The 20950-nt window shown below is 37.2% G+C and overlaps 1 protein-coding gene across 1 annotated transcript in view; it reads left to right on the top strand.

The window, feature by feature from the left end:
- The window catches only part of Cwf19l2 (CWF19 like cell cycle control factor 2), a 79540-nt gene that overhangs the window by 46673 nt on the left and 11917 nt on the right, over positions 1-20950 (top strand). Inside the window, exons 10-14 of the mRNA XM_052189191.1 lie at positions 1330-1422; positions 6018-6134; positions 15121-15258; positions 17335-17547; positions 19541-19657. Of these exons, the coding sequence (XP_052045151.1) occupies positions 1330-1422; positions 6018-6134; positions 15121-15258; positions 17335-17547; positions 19541-19657 (678 nt within the window). The remainder of the gene's footprint in view (positions 1-1329; positions 1423-6017; positions 6135-15120; positions 15259-17334; positions 17548-19540; positions 19658-20950) is intronic.

The following is a 20950-nucleotide window of genomic DNA, read 5'->3' as shown; positions in this document are numbered from 1 at the left end:
GGTAGTTGTGAACCATCTAAAGCATATGCTGGGAACTGAACTCGTGTCCTCTGTAAGAGCAGCAGATGCTCTTAACTAGTCAGCTTCGTGCAGCCCAGGTGCTTAGCACCTTCTTAAAATGAAACCTCACCTAAAATGGAAGACCAAACAGGAATGATTGCGCCAAGGCCGATGACTGTGGTTTATGCAAGCCACGTACTGGAAGGAATAGAACTTATTACTGCATGTGGTCCTCATCTCTACATACATGCTCTGATGCATCATACCAATAAGTTAAAAATGTTTTAAAAAGAACCTAAGTGATGTTTATAGTGGAAGACCAATTTGTCTAAAATTAAAGAGGAACAGGAGTGATTTGTCAGGAACTACTCACTCACCCATGTATTCATGGTGGCACGCCCGTTCTACTAAACTGTGTAAACTTCGATATGGCAGGGAGGCGAAGCTAGGAATCCTCTTATGTTCCAGTATAGTAAGTCCACTTCTATGCATGGGTTTATTTTAAATTTAAATGTAAATGCTCTTTAAATTTTTTATTTTTGTTTACTATCAGAACAAGTTTCTTTAATAATACAAGAGATAACTAAAGAAGATCAGTTTTTTCTCATTTTGTTATAGACTGTGTTTATTCCCCATCTTTCTTAGAACACAGTTTTGCAAATTCAGCTCAGCCTAAAAATTAGTAAGAGAGATGAGTTAACTATCAAATAATTATAGTAGGAAAAACCTGAAGTTTAATATTTGAAAGTACAGAGGAATAAATGAAAATAATGGAGTGGTCATATAGTAGGTTAACTTATATTTTAAAAAAGAAAACAGTGTTCTATTTTTCATGGAAGCATGACAGATTAGCATTCTCTTTTTTTTGTCAAATGAATCCATTTAATTTATCATTTCTTGTGTGTTTTACATAAATTTACAGAGTTCTTAGAAAGTGAAATATGTTCAAAGATTTTATGTATATTTCTTACCAGAAATGAAGAAAATACAATTTTTTGTCTTATGATTTCTTCCTATGACAAATAACTGAAGTTTTTTTGTGTTAGAAATTTGTAACACTTAAAAAATTGCAACAGTATGATTCTTACTGTATTTCTAATGTATTTCTTCCATTTTTGTGCCTCTCTCACTTTCTTGAGACTAGTCATCTCAAAACCATAAACAAATGATCTCACCTAGCAATCTGTATCTGAGTTATGGTCAATGTAGTGTAAGTTAGCTGTTGACTGTAGGGCTTTTTGCCAAGCTGTTTTCTGTTTTATATCCTTGAAATAGTCTGTAATGAAAACTTTAAAACCACAGCTTACTAACTTATTTTTTCTTTTGAAGGAATTAGCTGAACAACTTAAAGCCCAACTTAAAGAGGCAAATAAATTTAAAGAAACCATTACACAGATACCAGCAAAAAGATCAGGGGTAGAGGTGAGTAATAAAAGGTTTTGTGATAATGTATATTATTACTTAATATTATTGCTATTGTAACACTAGATGTTTGTGTGCAAATTTCATGAGCATTCCTTCATGGAAGCCTCATTCTAGAGCCAATGAAATCTGCTTTTATTCTGGATTCTGCAGGTTGGTGTCTTTACATTCTTTTTGTACAGAAAATTAAGAGACTTGAATTAGACATTAATTTTATACAAGGAAAATTATTTTATCTATGGTTTGTTCATTTACTTAGTATTGCATGAAACAAAAACACCTGCCTAGAAATTTTATTTGAGTAGAGATGAAGGGACAATAAAAATCTCAATGATGATGTATCTCAGAAGGTTATATATCCTATTCCAGAAAGAGTGAGAAAGAGTTTTAAGTCACCTGTTAGTTGACTGGAGACAAACTGCTAGATTTGGAGATGCGTTTTTGTTTGTTTGTTTGTTTGTTTGTTTGTTTCTGGCAAATACTGATCTTTCTTACTATAATATTGATAATATATTTATGGGAGACTAGTATTTCCCACAGCTAATTTACATACCGGTAGGTAATGTTTCAACCCTGGCTATAGCACCAAGTTGACTTAAAAGTATTTTGTTTTCTTCATTCTTCCTTTAACTAAGAACTCACAATTTTTGCCAGTCATAAGGCTGTTTTATAGATCCGAATAGATAAGACAATGCACTTTGAAATTTATTTATAAGAATATCCACGCAAAATATTTATAATGAAACATTCCATTTCAGTGTTTGCAAAACTGAAAGCTGTACAGATTGAACTCTGATTGTTGGGTATAATTTAAAACTCTGGTATTCTTAGGAAATGAAAAGCTTTTATAAATGCTTTCTGTTTGTAGCCAAAAGTGCGTTTGCTTTCTTTGGAGGAAAAAATAGTAACATGGATGTTAATAATGGTTCGCCTATTTTCATTTTTAGTTTTTTAAGATGAGGTCTCATTATTATATAGCTCTGTTTGTCCTGGAGCACCCTATGCAGAGTAGACTGACTTTGAACTCACACAGATCCATCTGCCTCTGCCTCCTACACACTGGGACTGAAAGCATGTGCCACCATGCCAGGCTTCTCCCTTGTAGAATGGACCTCTCTGTTGTAGGTGTGTAAAGTGAGTTGGCTTTGGGTATTATTTACTAGGAGCATTATGGAGATAAAAGTAGACAAAGTGGTGATAAAAACACCCAAGGGGAGGAAGTGGAGGTTTTTTGTTTGTTTTTGTTTTTGAGAACATATCAATCTATTTGAAGCCCTTATCTATTAATTGGATTTATCAAGAATTTATTGAGGACTCTTTGTTTGACAATGTACCAGGTCTTATATACACTTAAAATATTTACCTTTGACTTGCCCTGAAAAAAGGTGGTTAAGACAGAAAATCACAACTTTTTGAGTAACTTGTGATATAGAGTTGTATTCACTTAAGTTGCTTAAATAGTTTAAAAATTCACTTAAAACTTAAAATTACTTGGGAACTAACTGTTGGCTGTGATTACATTCTTGGTCTCATTGTTGAACAAGAAGGTAACTTTTCCTGTGTAATGAAACTAAAATATACAGTAAATTTACCAGAATTATGAAGAATTAGAAAAGAAATCGGGGTGGTGGTGGCGCACATCTTTAATTCCAGCACTTGGAAGGCAGAAGCAAGCGAATTTCTGTGTTTGAGGCCAGCCTGGTATACAGAGTTCTAGGACAGCCAGGGCTATACAGAGAAACTCTGTCTCAAAAAAACCAAAAAAACAAAACAACAACAACAACAAAAAAAAACCCAAAAAAAAGGAAGAAGAGGAGGAGGAGGAGGAAGAGGAGGAGGAGGAGGAGGAGGAGGAGGAGGAGGAGGAGGGAGGAGGAGGAGGAGGAAGAGGAAGAGGAAGAGGAAGAAGAAGAAGACGACGATGACATGAAGAAGAAGAAAAGTAGTAGTAGTAGTAGTAGTAGTAGTAGTAGTAGTAGTAGTAGTACAGGGCCAGAAGTTCAAGGCCTTCCAGACTCTAGGCCTTTCCACTATTTACTATAGTGCTCCTAGCCTTCCATGCAGGATTAAGATTGTTTATAGATGGATAAAATGTGTGTGTGTTTCTTGTGTTCATCTTGGACTGATAGTGTCATAAAAAGTGACCCATTTAATTATGGGATATGAAATAAAGAATATAGGAAATGGGGCTAGAAAGATCACTCTGTGATATTACTATAGGCTTGGTTTCTATCATTCACATGGTAATTCATAAACATTTGTCTAGTTCCATGGAGTCTCGCACCCTTTTCTAGTCTCCTCCGGGACCAGGCACACATATGGTACACATATATGCAGGCAAAATATTCATGTATGTGAAATAAATCCAAGAATATGGAAATTTTCTCAATTTTTAATTTAGATGGAATTAATACAAAAATTAATACAGAATTGCTGCTTGCTGGCTTGAAAGATCTATGAATGTGCAGTTTCTTGTTCTTTCATTATATTAGTCATTTAAACATTTGTACTGGTCATTTTGAGCATCACCCTGTTTTGTGATAATGTACTCTCTAGATTAAAGACTAGCACAATTAGGTTTATGTTTAATAGTAGAGTGTGGGGCAGTACTAGTGGCAGTGAGGCTGGATTTCTGGGAAATCAGTAAATCTTAGAATTACCAGCATGTAACAGATATCTCTAAGATGTAACAGAAATTGAACCTAGCTTTCTGTATATTAATAATTCTTATGGAAGTAATGCTTAAGTGAAGCTGTAACCTTGAGGTCAGGGACTTTATTTCGTAGAAGTACAGATGCTGAAAATAGTTGCAGATTGAGTTACTAAGTTAAAGAAAGGCATAAAAAAATTTCAAAAACTTGGGAGATGGTTCAGTCAGTAAAGTGCTTGAGTTGGATCCCTAATCCCTAATGTAATAAAACATGATAACCCGAGTCCTGGGACACTGGTGACGGGCAGATTGCTGGGGCTTATTGCCTAGCCAGCCTAATCTACTACTCGGCAGATCCTGGGCCAGTAAGAAATCCAGTGTAAAAATAACAAACAAAGCAAGACAGGAGGTCAAAGAACCACACCCAAGGTCATCTTCTGGTCTCCATTTGCATGCATACACATATATCACACTGTGTATACGTCTATACAATACGAAAAAGAACCGCAGGCTAGAGAATGTGATAAACATAGTAAAATACTTTCAAATCAAGGAATGCGATTATATAATTAATAATTTGAAAATCTTTAGTATTAGAATAGAAAGCAGCTTTAACAATATAACTAAGTTAGAAGCCACATTATTATGTTTTCCTATCTTTCTGTTTTCTAGCAAGAGGACAGGTAAAAATGGTTAAAGCACATCTCCAAAAATATGTACCGCTGAAAAGCAGTGACAGTCTTGACAATCTTGATCAACTCTGTGGAGAAAAATAGATTCCTATAAGAACCATAATAAGGATTTATTTTATTTCTTCAACACCAGAGCTGTTAAATGTAAATGGAATTTATTTTTATATTGAGTTCTGACATGAGGAGGAGATTTAAATGTGAATAAATTGGTTGGCTTCTTCTCAGTGATCTTTAATGAATCTATCACCTAATGTTCTTATTGATTATTACCAATGACATTCACGTTCATCATAGAAAACTTAAGTTATGCCTATGTTTATGTTGTATTATGTTATATTTGGCTATAATATTTTAGGAAAGATGATGTTTTTAAACTATATGAAGTATAAGAGCTTATGACAAGCCAGACACATGAAAGATATTTGAAAAGTGTTAAGACAAGGAAACGTTAATATCATTGCAATAGCTACTTTGAAAAGACGGCTTTGACAGTTGGTTGCCTTGTTACAAGTTATGAATTTATGAAACACCCATTACATATGCTATCCACTGTATCAGAGATGTATATTCTCATACAACTCCAATATACTATTGGTACTTTATCATCGTTTTTTTTCTCCTACCATAATGTTTTTATTGATTATTTGGAAAATTAACATAATACACCCTGATCACACTTTCCAGTCTTTTAAGGTCCACCCCTCTCCACGCTTCTACCCTCTCTAGAAAATAAAAAAGAAGAAAAAGAAAAAAAGTACACCAGTTCTAATTTATGACCATGCTTATTTAAGCATGGTCAAACTCTCAATGATTAGTGAACTAAAGAAAAGTCTTTGTCCTGCCCCATTCCTACCAGTTAGTTCAAGGCCACTCTGGACAGTTTAGTAAGACTGTATGTATGTATCTCAGAATCTCTTTTTTTTTTAAAGTAAATATGAGGGTTATTATATGTGAGACCTTAGGTTCAATACCCAGTATGCTCAGTTAAAAACAGTATTCAACAGAAGTATTTCAAGGTTGTTTCCATAGTTATTGAAATACTAAAATGAACTTTTGGTCTCTCCCCTTGTCTTAGTTACAGTCACTTTAGAGTGGGTGATAAAAATCCAATAGACTTAAAGGACTTAAATCCAAAAGACTCAAAATGACCCATAGTTCTGCATGAAAACAGGAATCTTTTCTGTAATTTCTTCTTAAATAGAGAAATTTACCATTGTTTGAGTTATTGAGACATTAACCAAATCTTTCCATAGCATGAAGATGAACAAGAAGTAATCCTTATTCGAACAGATGAGTCTGGAAGAATGTGGCCTGTGAGCAGCCCTAGAGAAGCCCTGGATATGAAAGCAGAAAGAAGGAAGAGACAGAGAGTATGTTTTTATTTACTGATTCACAGTTTCTTTTCTTTTCTTTTTATTAATTTGTTTATTTTCTTTATTTATTTACACTCCCGATTTTATTCCCCACCTTCCACCCTCCCACTATTCCACATCTCATACCTCCTCCCTACCCCGCTGTTTCTACAAGGATGTTCCCACCTCCACCAAACTAGGCCTCTAAAGTCCCTGTGGCCTCCAGTCTCTTGAGGGTTAGGTGCATTTTCTCTGAGTAAATCCAGACCCGCAGTCCTCTGCTGTATATGTGTTGGGGGCCTCATATCAGCTGGTGATGCTGCCTGGTTGATAGTCCAGTGTTTGAGAGATCTTGAGGGTCCAGGTTAGTTGAGACTGTTGATCCTCCTACAGGATCGATCACCTTCCACCTCAGCTTCTTCCAGCCTTTCCCTAATTCAACAACAGGGGCTAGGAGCTTCTGTCCATTGGTTGGTAGCAAATATCTGCATCTGACTCTTTACAAAGCTTGTTGGGTCTTCCTGAATACAGTCATGATAGGTCCCTGTTTGTGAGCGCTCCATAGCTTCAGTAATAGTGTCAGACCTTGGGGACGCCCCTTGGTTTGGATCCTACTTTGGGCCTGTCATTGAACCTTCTTTTCCTCAGGCTCCTCGCTGTAGTTCTTTCAGACAGGAACAAATATGAGTGAGAGTTTTGACTGTGGGATGGCAAACCCGCCCCACCCCTATCCCTGCCTCTTCCTGCTGGAGGTAGGCTCTATAAGTTCCTTCTCCCGATTGTTGGGCATTTGATCTAAGGTCCCTCTCTTTGAATCCTGAGAGTCTCTCACCTCCCAGGTCTTTGGTGCATTCTGAAGGGTCCCCCCAACCTTCTACCACCTGAGGTTGCCTCTTTCCTTTCTTTCTGCTAGACCTCAGGGCTTCAGTTATTTTTCCTCACCCAATGCCATATCAGGTTTCCCTCTACCCTCCAGGCCCCATCTACATTTCCTCCCAATTCCGCCCCCTTATCTCTTCATTTGTTATTGCTATCTTCTCCCTCCCACATAGAACTGAGGAGTGCTCACTTGGACCCTTCAGCTTGTTGACCTTTTCGAGTTCTGTGAACTGTATCTTGGGTATTCCATACTTTTTTTTTTTTTTTTTTGCTAATATCTATGCATGTCCTTTTGGGTCTGAGTATCTTACTCAGGATGATATTTTCTAGTTCCATCAGTTTGCCTGCAAAATTCAGGATGTCCTCCTTCTTGATTGCTGTGTAAATGAACCACATTTTCTGTATCCATTTTTCTGTTGTGGGACATCTGGGCTGTTTCAAGCTTCTGGCTGTCACAAATAAGGCCACTATGAACATAGTGGAACACATGCCTTTGTGGCATCGTGGGGCATTTTTTGGATGTATTCCCAAGGGTGGTATTGCTGGATCTTTAGGTAGATCTATTTCCAATCTTCTGAGGAATCTCCAAATCGATTTCCAGAGTGTTTGTAACAGTTTGCAAACCCACCAGCAATGGAGGGATTCTTTCTCCACATCCTCTCCAGCATGTGTTGTTCCTTGAGGTTTTGATCTTAGCCATTGTGATTGGTATAAGGTGGATTTTCAGGGTCGTTTTGATTTGCATTTCTTTGGTCACTAAGGACTTTGAACATTTCTTTAGGTGCTTCTCAGCCATCATAGATTGCTCTGTTGTGAATTCTCAGTTTAGTTCTATACCCCAGTTTTTGATTGGGTTGTTTTTTGGTGATTAGCTTCCTGAGTTCTTTATATATTTTGGATATTAGCCCTCTGTCAGATGTGGGATTAGTGAAGATTTTTTTCCCAATCTGTATGTTGTCTATTTGTCTTACCATATCTTTTGTCTTACAGAAGCTTTCCAGTTTTATGAGGTTACCATTTATCAATTCATTCATTCATTCATTCATTCATTCATTCTTTCATTTTTATTGAGTATATTGTTCATTTACATTTTATATGCTAAAACCTTTCTCAGTCTACCCTTCCCCAAAAACTCCCAACCCCTTCTTCCATCCCCTGCTTGTAAGTATATGCCCCTCCACATGACCCACTCCTACCCCACCCCCCTCTCAATTTCCCTTTGTTGGGGCATCTATTGAGGCTTCACAGGACCTAGGACCTCTCCTCCCATTGATCCCCTACAAGGCATTCCTCTGACACACCTTTGGCTTGAACCATGCGTACCCCTTGTTTGGTGGCTTAGTCCCTGGGAGTCCTGGAACTTCTGGTTGGCCAACATCATTGGTCTTCCCATGGGGCTGTAAACCCCTTCAGCTCCTTCAGTTCACCCTCCAACTCATTTATTAGGGACCCTGCACTCAATCCAATGGTTGGCTGCTAGCAATCTGCCTCTGTATGTGTAAGGCTCTGGCAGGGCCCCTCCGGAGACAACCATAAACAGGCTCCTTTTGGTATGCATTTCTTGTCGTCCATAATAGTGTTGGGGTTTGGTGACAGCTTATAGGATGAATCCCCAGGTAGGGCAGTCTCTGGGTGGAACAGTCTCTGTTCCACACTTTGTCTCCATAATTGCTCCTGTGAGTGTTTTGTTCCCTTTCTCAGAGGAACCAAAGCACCCAACTTCAGTCCTTCTTCTTGAGCTTCCTGTGGTCTGTGAATTGTAACTTGTTTATTTTTGAGCTTTTGGGCTAACATCCACTTATCAGTGAGTGCATGCCATGTGTGTTCATTTGTGATTGGGTTTCTCATTTAGGATGGCACTTTCTAGTTCCATCCATTTGCCTAAGAATGTCATGAATTCACTGTTTTTATTAGCTGACTAGTACTCCATTGTATATATATCCCAATTTCTGGTCAATTCTTGATCTTAAAGCATGAGCCATTGAAGTTCTGTTTAGGAAATTTCCTCCTGTGCCAAGGAGTTCCAGGCTCTTTCCCACTTTCCCTTTTATTAGACTTAGTATATCTGGTTTTATGTTGAGGTCCTTGATCCACTTGGATCTGAGCTTTGTGTAAGGTGACAAATATGGGCCTATTTTCATTTTTCCACATACAGACAGCCAGTCAGATCAGCACCATTTATTGAAGATACATTCTTTTTTCCATTTTATATTTTTTGCATCATTGTCAAAGATCAATTGTCTGTAGAGTTACCCCAAGATATTTTATATTATTTGTGGCTATTGTGAAGGGAGCTGTTTCCCTCATTTCTTTTTTAGCCTGTTTATCATTTGTATAAAGGCAGGCTACTGATTTATTTGAGTTAATTTTATATCTGGCCACTTTGCTGAAGGTGTTTGTCAGCTAGAGAAGTTCTCTGGTGGAATTTTTGGAGTCACTTATGTATACTTATGTATACATTTGCAAATAGTGATACCTTTATTTCTTCTTTACCGATTAGTATCCCTTTGATCCCTTTTTGTTGTCTTATTATTCTAGCTAGCACTTCAAATACTATATTGAAGAGCTATGGGGAGAGTGGGTATCCTTGTATAGTATAGTCCCAGATTTTAGTGGGAGTATTTCAAGTATCTCTCCATTTAATTTGATATTGACTATTGGTTTGCCACAAATTTATTATGTTTAGATATGGGCCTTGAATTACTGATTTCTCCAATACTTTTAACATGAAGGAGGGTCATATTTTGTCAAATGCTTTCTCAGCATCTAATGAAATCATCATGTGATTTTTTTTCTTGGAGTTGTTTATATAATGGATTATGTTAATGGATTTTCTTATATTGAACCAACCTTGTATTGCTGGGAGGCAGCCTATTTGATTGTGGTGAATGATGGTTTTGTTGCGTTCTTGTATTCTGTTTGCAAGAATTTTATTGAGTATTTTTGCATCAATATTCATAAGTGAGATTGGACTGACTTTCTTTTTTTTTTGATTGGGTACTTGTGTGGTTTAGGTATTAGAGTAATTGTGGCTCCATAGAATGAGGCAGGTAGTGTTCTTTTCGTTTCTATTTTATGGAATAGTTTGAGGACTATTGTTATCAGGTCTTCTTTGAAGGTTTGGTAGAATTCTGCACTAAATCTATCTGGCCCTGGGCTTTTTTTTAAATTTATTTATTTATTTTTTTGCTTGGGAGGTTTTTAATGCCTTCTATTTCCTTGTGAGATATGGTCATGTTTAGATAGTTTACCTACTCTTAATTTAACTTTGGTATGTGGTATCTGTCTAGAAAACCATCCATTTCATCTATTTTCTAGTTTTCTTGAAAATGGGCTTTTATAGTATGATCTAATGATTTTTAAAATTTCCTCCATTTCTGTTGTTATGTCTCACTTTTCATTTCTGATTTTGTTAAATTTGGATGCTGCTTCTGGGCCCTTTAATTTGTTTGACTAGGGGTTTATCTATCTTCATTCTCTCAAAGTACCAGCTTTTGGTTTTGTTGATTCTTGTATTGTTATCTTTGTTTCTATTTGGCTGATTTCAGCCCTCAGTTTAACTATTTCCTGCCCTCTACTCCTTGTGGTTGAGTTTCCTGGGCACTTAGTGCTATGAATTTTCCTCTTAATACTGCTTTCATTGTGTTCCACAAGTTTGGGCGTGATATGTCAGTATTTTCATTAAATTCCATGAAGTCTTTTCTTTCTTTATTTCTTCCCTGACCAAGTTATCACTGAATAGAGACTTGTTCAGTTTCCACATGTATGTGGGCTTTCTGATGTTTTAGCTGTTATTGAAGAGCAGCCTTAGGCCATGGTTAGCCGATAGGATGCTTGGGATAATTTCAGTCTTCTTGCATCAATTGAGGGTTGTTCTGTGACCAATCATATGATTGATTTTTGGAGAAGGCATCATGAGGTACTGAGAACTAGGTATATTCTTTTGTTTCAGGGTGAAATGACCTGTAGATATCTGTTTAATCCACTTGGTTCATGACCATGAGTCTGTTAGTTTCACTGTGTTTCTGCTTAGTTTCTGTTTAAATTACCTGTCCATTGGTGAAAGTAGAGTGTTGAAGTCTCTCACTATTATTGTGTGGGGCTCAATGTGTGTTCTGAGCTTTAGAATGTGGGTGTCTTTGCATTTGGGGCATAGATGTTCAGAATTAAGAATTCAGCTTGGTGGATTTTTCCCTTGATGAATATGAAGTCTTGTCCTTCATCATTCTTGATAATGTTGTTTAAAAGACTATTTTAATGGATATTATGATATTTATTGGATATTCCTGGAACTATTTGCTTGGAAGACCTTTTTCCATCATTTTACTCTGAAATAGTGTCTGTCCTTGTTATTGAGGTACGTTTCTTGTATTCAACAAAATGCTGGATCTTGTTTGTGTATCCTGTCTGTTAGCTTGTGTCTGTTTATACGTAAGTTGAGTCCATTAATATTGAGAGATATTAAAAAGAGATGATTGTTGGTTCCTGATATGTTTGTTTTTGTAGGTGACTTTATGTGCTTGTGGTTCTCTCCTTTTGGCTGTGTTGTGAGATGCATAATATCTTGTCTTTTCTTTGGTTTAGGTACCTTCCTTGTGTTGGAGTTTTCCTTCTAGAATCCTCTGTAGGGCTGGATTGGTAGATAGATACTATTTGAATTTGGTTTTGCCCTGGAAAATTTTGGTTTCTTTATCTATGTTGATTGAGAGTTTTTCTCGGTATAGTATCCTGGGCTGGCATTTATGTTTTCTTAGATTCTGCATTACCTCTGACGAGAATCTTCTGGCTTTCATAGTCTCTGTTGAAATGTCTGGTGTAATTGTGATAGGTCTACCTTTGTATATTACTTGTTCCTTTTCCCTTGCAGCTTTTAATAGTCTTTCTTTGTTCTGTGTTTTTAGTGTTTTCATTATTATGCGATGAGAGGATTTTCTTTTCTGGTCCCATTTATTTCCTGTTCTGTGGGCTTCTTGTACCTTGATGGCCATCTCTTTCTTTAGGTTGGGGAAGTTTTCCTCTATGATATTGTTGAAGGCATTTTCAGGTCCTTTGAGCTGGGAATCTTCATTCTCCTCTATTCCAATTATTCTTAGATTTGGTCCTTTCATTGTGTCCTGAATTTCCTGGATGCTTTGAAATACAAGTTTTTTATGTTTTGAATTTTCTTTGACAGTTGTGTTTATCTCTTCTAGGGTATCTAATACACCTGAGATTCTCTCTTCTATCTCTTGTATTCTGTTGGTGATACTTACATCTCTAATTCCTGACCTCTTTCCTTGGTTTTCCATTTCCAGGTTTGTGTCCATTTGTGTTTTCCTTATTGTTTCTACTTTCACATTTAGATCTTGTACTGCTTTATTCAATTTCTTTACCTTTTTGATTGTGTTTTCCTATTTTTCTTTAAGCAATTTATTTGTTTCCTCTTTAAGGACTTCTACCTGTTTACCTGTGTTTTCCTGTATTTCTTTCAATGAGTTATTCATATCCGTCTTAAAGGACTCTATTATCTTTATGAGATAGGATTTTAGGTCAGCTTCCGGATTTTCAGATGTGTTAGTCCTTGCTGTTGTGGGAGAACTGGGTTCTGATGATGCCCATGTTTATTGGCTTTTGGTGCTTATGGTCTTGTGCTTGTCTCTTGCCATCTGGTTGTTCTTGGTGTTTGCTGGTCTGGGTTACTCTGTCTGGAGTCTACTCTTTTGTCCCTAGGTTGCATCAGGTCTCTTGTTAGGCCTGTGGTCCTGGCTGTAGCAGACCACCAGTGGGGCCTTCCAACTGGGGGCTTTTCAGAGGGGCGGAGAAACTGCTGATCTGTTGCCCTGACTACAGTAGATCTCCTGGGAGTCCTTCAGACTACTGGGTCTTCAGAGGAGCAGTCAAGCTGTTATCCTGTGTTAAGATGTTCTCCAGGGACCCTGTGGGCTGTGGTTTCTTTTAACCTGTGTGCAGGAGAACTCCCCGGAGGCTTTCAATCTGTTGGATCAGTTGTCCTGCATGTCACAGAGCCCAGAGCCAGGAAGTCTTCACACTTTGGTGTCTGTTTCCCACTTGCCCTGTGTACTTAGCAGCTCCTGTGATGCCTTCAAGCTGTGGTGTCTTCAGGGGAGCAGACAAACTGGTGATCAGTTGCTCAGTTGCCCTGTGTGTAACAGATCTCCTGGGATGCCTCAGGCTGTGGTATTAGTTGCTCTGAGTGTAGAGGATCTTCTGGGATGGCTCAGGATATGTTATCAACTGCTTTGAGTGAAGAGGATTCTCTAGGATGGCTTCTCTTCACAGGAGCAGACCAGCTAGCAGTCTGCCCCAGTCAAAAGGACCAGATGGAAGCGGGGGTGCAAGGGGAATGGTATTCAGACATGGGGGGTGGGTGGGTGGGTGATGAGCGCTGCATCCACTGGGCTCCCAATGGGCAGCTCTGGGATTGGGGGATGTTGGGTCTTCTTACCAACTGCACTGGGTGGAGATCATCTAGGATGGGTCAGGATATGGTGTCTTCACAGGAGCAGACCAGCTAGGAGTCTGCCCCAGCAGAAAGGACCTGGCAGAAGGGCCTGATTCACATTTTTGTTTCTCTTATGAATTCCTTTTGTATTAAACTAGACATTTTTGAAATGAATGAAAACATTGGAAAGTAAAAATAATCACTTTTATTCTTAGATGTATCTTTTTACCTTTTACAAATGCCAAATAATTAATTTTTATCTTTCCCAGAGACTGCACACAGAAGGTTCACCACAATTTTAATTTTGCTGTATATTTCTTTAAGTTTTGTTTTCAGTTTCTTTCTTATGTATCCCATATTGTACATAGAAAAACTTGACCTCTTAGATCTGTTATTCCTGTAGACACTTAATTTGAGGCCTGAAAATAGGGTGTTCATACACAATAATGTCTTAATCATGTAGGTACTATGAACTATTAAGCACTTCATTTTCTTTTCCATCTTTCAGTTCTGGAAATTAGTTTTAAGCTCTACTCTGAGAATTTGGAAAGGTGGTGAAAACAACACATTTAATTCACTTTTCTTAAATTAGGTCATGACAACAGAATACACAAATGATTATTTGTTGGGAATTTTATGCCAAATATTGATTGATTGTTGAGTGCCTATCCTGCTATAGATACTAATGAATGAAATCAATAAATAGAAATGAGATCAATACTGCTGATGTAATGGGAGGATTGGGGAAGCTGGAAAGATGTGAAGAAAAAAAATAAAAGATTGAATATATAAAAGAGTAGAACTGGCTAGAAATCCATAAACACAGTCAGATGCTATTTTGAGTTGCGTACTCCTGAACCATCTTAATAAGTGACTAAAGTCAGAGACAGTCATTCAGGGCTGGAATTTACATTTTAGCATAGGCCAGATGTTTAATATGTAGAGCCAGGGAAATTATAGCAATGACATTTGGGTTAGTGACGAAATTAAGAGCAGTGTTAGAGTAGATAATGATAACAAATTTGTTGTAGAAGTAAACATTTTAACAGTCTGGCTATCAGAACAAGCCAGATTGTTTGCCTGACCTACAGAAATGCATTTTTATTGGAGGCTGGGAAGTCCAAATGAAGGCACTGGTAGGGTCAGCATCTTGGTTTACAGTGATAGCTTTCTCATTTTATTCACATACAATAAAGGGCAGAGATGGAACAGGTGTAGTCATGTCTCAGTAGGATACTAATCTTATTCATGGTGCCTCTACCTTATGATCTGATTACCTCTCCAAAGTCTTGACTCCTGGTGCCATTATATTGAGACTGTGATACTGTTGAGTGAGGGATAAAAACACGTCTGTTTTTTTATATACTTATTTCCTGCTTGAATACTGGCAGTTTTCCTTCCAGAGTGCAACAGAATTTTAAGTACAAGAAAAGCAGGAGAGGGGAAAGGACAGTTATAATGTTTCTTGAAACTTGGCAATCAGCTAATGTGAATCTTTCTTCTGGGAAGGAAGGCAGGAAAGGACAGGAAGTACTAAGTGTACTTCTTTACACTTAATGGACCTTCTGTCACGTGGAAGGAACAGTTGTGATATGTGGTAGGATTTTGTATTTTTGTTATCAGATTTATGAATAATCCATTCAAAGCATCTGCAGAAACTTCATTATGTTCACTTTGCTATAGGTTTCAACCCATGAGGATAAAGAAAGGATCCGATACTTTCCTGATGATGATCATTTGAGTCTCAAAGATTTAGTGAAGAATGAGAAAATGGGAACAGACATTGATCAAAATAGACTTTTCATGAAAATGGCATCTAAGGTAAGAGAGTCTCAGCGTACCTTCACATTTTGAGAAACTGATTCATCAGTCCACAGTGATGTAGATGTTAAAGCAATCTGATAATCTCTAATCTTAGTTTATTTTATTAAATTGAACTTACATGGTAAATTATTACATTGAAAATATTAGAGCAGATATTGTGTGATTTTTTTTCCAGTATTTTAAGTGAAAACAATTCTTTCATACAATAGATTAGTATAATAGTTCTTCTCCTCCCTCATCTTTCCCCAAATTTTCCCCACCTACCCATCCATCTAGCCCATGTTCCCTCTCTTTCTCTCTAGAAAACAAACAGACAAATTAAAAAACAAACATACAGCGGTTAAAATAAAACAACCGAGAAGAAGCACAAGAAACAAACACACATAAAAGTACAGAATTAGAATCCACAATACTAAATAATGCATTAATGAGTAATCTGAATAAATTGTGCCTAGATTACTTTTAACAATTAAAATTATATCTGGTAAAAATTTGATATAATAATAAACATGTATAAAAGTAAAAAATGTTGGCACCATTTCTATAAATACTACTCATAATCTATTACTATTCAAATTTTGTGAACTAAATACCTGAATTTCTATATTCTTTAAAATAGTGTTATTTTATTCCTAGTATTATTATATTACTACTAGTAGTACTAGATATTTTCATGAAGAGACTGCAAAGGACAGGATTCACCCAACTTTTCTATAAAAGCCAGATGGAAAACATCTTTGGTTTTCTGTTTTATATGTAGCATGTCAGTAACTGTGTAGCTCTGTTTCAGTAAGACAGTGTCTGTAATTTGGGGCAAGGGGTGATAGAGAAGACATGGTTGGGCCTGTGTAGCTTGTAAGGCACAGTTTATGACCTCCTGGATACTAGCTATTTAAATTGTAAGCTTTTGAAAGTATTTCCCTTATTTACTAAGCTTCCTAAAAAGAGTTCATTTAGAGACAAGGCCTTAATATGTAGCCCTTGCTGGTTTGAAACTCACTATTTTGACCAGGATGACGTTGAACTCAAAGAGTTCCACTAGCTTCTGCCTTTAGTGTGCCAGAATTAAAGCATGACTGTTCTTTATCCTTCATAATATTTGATTGGAAATATCATTTTACTTAAGTAGAGCTACTGTGTTTTTAAATTGCTTTAAAAGCATCTTATATTTGCTTTGTTATTTGATGATTTTTTTTAAGTATCATTAAAGGGGGAGTAGAAGATTGAGGTGAAGATAATGTATTAAAAAAGGAGAAACAAACTCATGAACACTGAACATAGTACAGTCTTTATGAGACTGATGGTAATACTCTGAATGGACACACATAATTGAGGAGATTTCTTCTTGGGACTGACAGCTGAATCTAAAGCTACAGCTGAAGAATGAGAAGATTAGCAGCATGGAAAGAATGGGTCAGAGAGTATGTGCAAATAGGTAGACAACAGGGCCTTGGAACATTAACACTTGCTTTGTAGAACATAGAGAATGAATAGGTGTGGCCAGATGTGTTCAAGTCATTGATGCTAGATTATGAGAATGGTCACTTTTGATTATGAATCTTTACCTTTACACCAACCATTTGTATCTATCATTTTCTTTCTAGGCTATAGCAGAGTTTGTATTTGCCTTGTACACATTATAGAGATAAGGATTTTAAGTAGGGTCATAAAATTTGTGTTTGTCCGTATGTTGGAAACAGTGTCAGAGTTGTAGAAATCAAATGCAGCAATATTTACTTTTTTGTATATTCTATGTGCTTTGTTTTCAAATGGCTTAACCTCTACATTCTGGTTTCCTTTCAGCTTAAGTGAACATAATAATAATTTCCATATTAGAGTACTAGAAAAATATTTTTCTATGAAAAATATTTTCATGAACTTATATTTATTAAGGATTCAGGCATTTTTGCTCTGATGAAGATGGTGGCCCTAGTAATGATAGATGGATTGATTTCTTTCTTGCTTGCTTTTTTTTTGCATTATAGTATTTACAGGTAGGGCTCTAGGATGCCACTATTCAACAAAGTATTAACTACCATCTTTTATCTCTCTATTATTATTTTGATTTTTCAGTTTATGGGAAAATCAGATGGAGACTATTATACTCTGGATGACATGTTTGTTTCCAAAGCAGCTGAGAAAGACCATCTTAGTAAGAAAGAAGAGAGTCAGAGGAGAAGAGCAATTGCTGAGCACCAGAGTCTTGCTGCACAAATGGCAAAGTGTCTGTACTGTTTTGACAGCTCTCAGTTCCCCAAGCACCTTATTGTTGCAATTGGTGTGAAGGTAAGAAGTAAAATACAGAGAAGGGAAATGTCAGTTAGTATACACAGACATGCTCTTTCTTCAGATTTTTATATAAGTTTTGAAGATTTTTACTTATTCTAATTTTCAAATATTTTTTGTTCTCTAAGTGACCATAGTTCTTGGGTTCATAGTTCATAGTTCATAAGGTTTTTTGGTAGACCAAGTATTGGTGTTTCAGTTTCTTAACCCATGTTGTGTGTGATTCTGTGGTTAAGAATCAAATTCTGGCTCTGCTGTTGTCAAACTTTATAACCTAATGATAGAATTGACTTCAGCACTAAAATCTCCCTTATTTCAAAGCAGCTTCCATTTTTTTTTTTTAACTTAATTGTTCATAACATGTATGACTATGGCACAGTTTGAATACTTTATTGACGTTCCTTTGACTTGTTAGTTGGGTCATTCCCCAAGTCTTTCAGCTTCGTGAATACAGAGATAACCTTTGCTAACCATGGTATTCCAAGGATCGTATCTTCATAGAATATCAGTCATTTATTTCAATAACTATGTGTTGGTAACTATTTCTCTCATTGTTTAAATTAGTTTGTGGATGGTGTAGGTGCCAAATTCTCCCTGTCATGGAAAAGTAAAGAATCAGGATGATTTTCTAATTCATTTAAAGGTGTTTTGGAGGGTACTGCTGGACTTTGAATTTTGGCATTTACCTAGGCCAGTGCTATAGACCCTTGATGTGTAGATCCCATCAAGACCCTTTTGTATATATCAGTGTAGTGCTTCAGTTGTACTTCTGAAGTTAGTCTTCTATTGAAATGTAATAAAATAAGCAGATTAATCATCACTCCAATTCAGAAGCATCAAATATTTTCATAAATTGAGGGAGAATGGTGGAGAGTCCTATGTTGAAGGTTTCTGGAAGTCTCCTCCGAGGCACCAATGAGTAAGAAGCGTTGGCACTGAAGAGAAAGAAATAGCAGTGCTGGGATGGCATTCCGTCCCTGGGGTGTCAGCCATATGACACGTGTGGTATGGAATAGAGTTTATTTAGGGTATGAAAAGGGAAGTTAAGGAGGGAGAGGGGAGAGTCTGACCAGGAATACGTGGAGAGAGCTGGGCGGGAAGTGTCAACCTAGGACCCTTTTTGTCAGCACTCCATAGCCTCAGTAACAGTGTCGGGCCTCGGGACCTCCCCTTGCGCTGGATCCCACTTTGGGTCTGTTGCTGGACCTTCTTTTCCTCAGGCTCCTCTCCATTTCTATCCCTGTAATCCTTTCAGAGGAACAATTATGGGTCAGAGTTATGGCTGTAGAATGACCCCTCCACCCCCATTTGAAGCCCTGTCTTCTTACTGGAGGTGGACTCTATAAGTTCCCTCTCCCTACTGTCAGGCAATTTCATTTAAGGTCCCTTCCTTTTAGTCCTGTGAGTCTCTCACCTTCCATGCCTCCGGTGCATTTCTAGAGGAGTCCCCTCAATATTCTGTCTCCTGAGGTTGCCTGTTTCCATTCTTTCTGCTGGTCCTCAGGATTCAGTCCTTTTCCATCAAATTAAGTTCTTCTCTCCCCCCTCTCCTCTGCCCCGGCTACTTCTCCTCCCAAGTCTCTCCCTCCCTACCCACTTGTGATTGCTTTCTTCTCCTTCCCAAGTGGCACTGAAGTGTCCTCACTTGGGGCACTTCAGCTTTTTGACCATTTTGGGTTTTGAGTTCTGTGGACTGTATCTTGGCTATTCTAGGCTTTTTTTTTTTTTTTTTTTTTTTTTTGCTAATATCCACTTATTAGTACATACCATACATGTTTTTTAGGGTCTGAGTGATCGCACTCTATTCTTCTGTCATGGGCTATCTAGGTTGTTTCCAGGTTCTGGCTGTCACAAATAAAGCTGCTATGAACATAGTGGAACAAAAATAGGACTTACAAACCAGACTGCCCTAGTAAGTCCCATGATCTCACCCCTGTAGTCTCATATGTTACAAATGATCAAATAACACATCACTGTTGGAATTTACTCCTAGGTTTATTTATGTTTACCCAATTTCCGGTCTCTTACTGAAGGACACTGCCTCATAGTCCCTATGCAACATCATCAAGCAGCTACTGTATTAGATGAAGATGTCTGGGAGGAGATTCAGGTCAGTACTGCAGGGCTCATTGTAAGGCTCGTGAGGAGGTTTTGCAAATCATTATGATAAATTCATACAGATATGATATCTTTACTTGACAATTTGTAGGTTTCTATAGATTGTGATGTTTCCATCTGTCATTGTTTTTATTTTCCTTACATACTCCTTTTTGAAATCTTTTGTTAACTAAGTGAACTGACAAAGTAATTACATAAAAAAGTCAGCTGGGTTTCTAATTAGTACTTTTTGCAGCTTGAGATAATCATTCTTATTAAACTGTATCCAAGAAGAAAGGCTTAGAGAATGAAAAGCTGTGAAGTCAGGTTCACAGGCAGCAGTTACTGTTTACCCTTTGGCCTTCGCTTTTATTATGATTGTGCTGTTCTTTCAGCTTCTGTTTCTTTTCTTTCATAGCGTGCTCTGGCTTTGAACTCTCTTACATGAATCAGTTACACAATTTGATGGCTGATTCTTTAAGAGATGGAAAGGCACATCATGGGGTAAATAGTTTCTGAATTATTTCAAGGCCTCATGTGATTAACAAGGAAGGCACCTTCTTATTTTCTTAAGTGGTCAGCAGGACCTAGGTTAGAAAATGTAGAATTACAAGACTTCAAAAGAGATGACAGTTTTATGCTAATTTTGGCAGAATGTGGATAAAGATGCCAAAAGAAAGCATATTTGCCTGAGTTTCATGGAGTGCATTCTATGTGCTTTGTAAAGTTGGTACTCCCAGAAATCATTATTTGAATATGTAGTCACAACTCTAACAGCAGATGAATTATTTTTGATATGACAATGTTTCTTAATAGAAAGTGGAAAGTATGGACATTTGAACTTTAGGATTATTATAGGACTTTTCTGAGATGCATTTAAAATATTTGAAAAACTGATTTAACAGAACAAAATAGTGTAAAAAGCATTTAATTTCAAGAATCTTGTCTGTACGTTATATATTTCTGTGAGAAATTAAGACATGGTAAAATACTTCAAGGTAGTTAAAACATTAATTCAGTCCACTAGATAGTGAGTACATGAAGGTGACATCTCAGGTAACGTTGTTTACAGACTTGAGGAAGCCAGAGGTATTATGGAAAACTGAAGTGTTGAAGGAGGGCGGTGGAGACACCAAATTGTTATATGCAAATAGTGGCACTAATGTTCTTGTGAAAGGAAGATCACTAGACATTACATATGACTAAAGCGTGGAGTTCTGAGGTATCTGCACAGGGGGCTGAAGAAGCAGTGTTCTGATTTTACTTCCAAATGTGTGTGACACTCCCAGTTAATTATACTCTGATA

This window comes from Apodemus sylvaticus, chromosome 7, assembly GCF_947179515.1.
Source record: "Apodemus sylvaticus chromosome 7, mApoSyl1.1, whole genome shotgun sequence".
Taxonomy (NCBI): domain Eukaryota; kingdom Metazoa; phylum Chordata; class Mammalia; order Rodentia; family Muridae; genus Apodemus; species Apodemus sylvaticus.
This window is presented reverse-complemented; position numbering and strand designations above follow the sequence as displayed.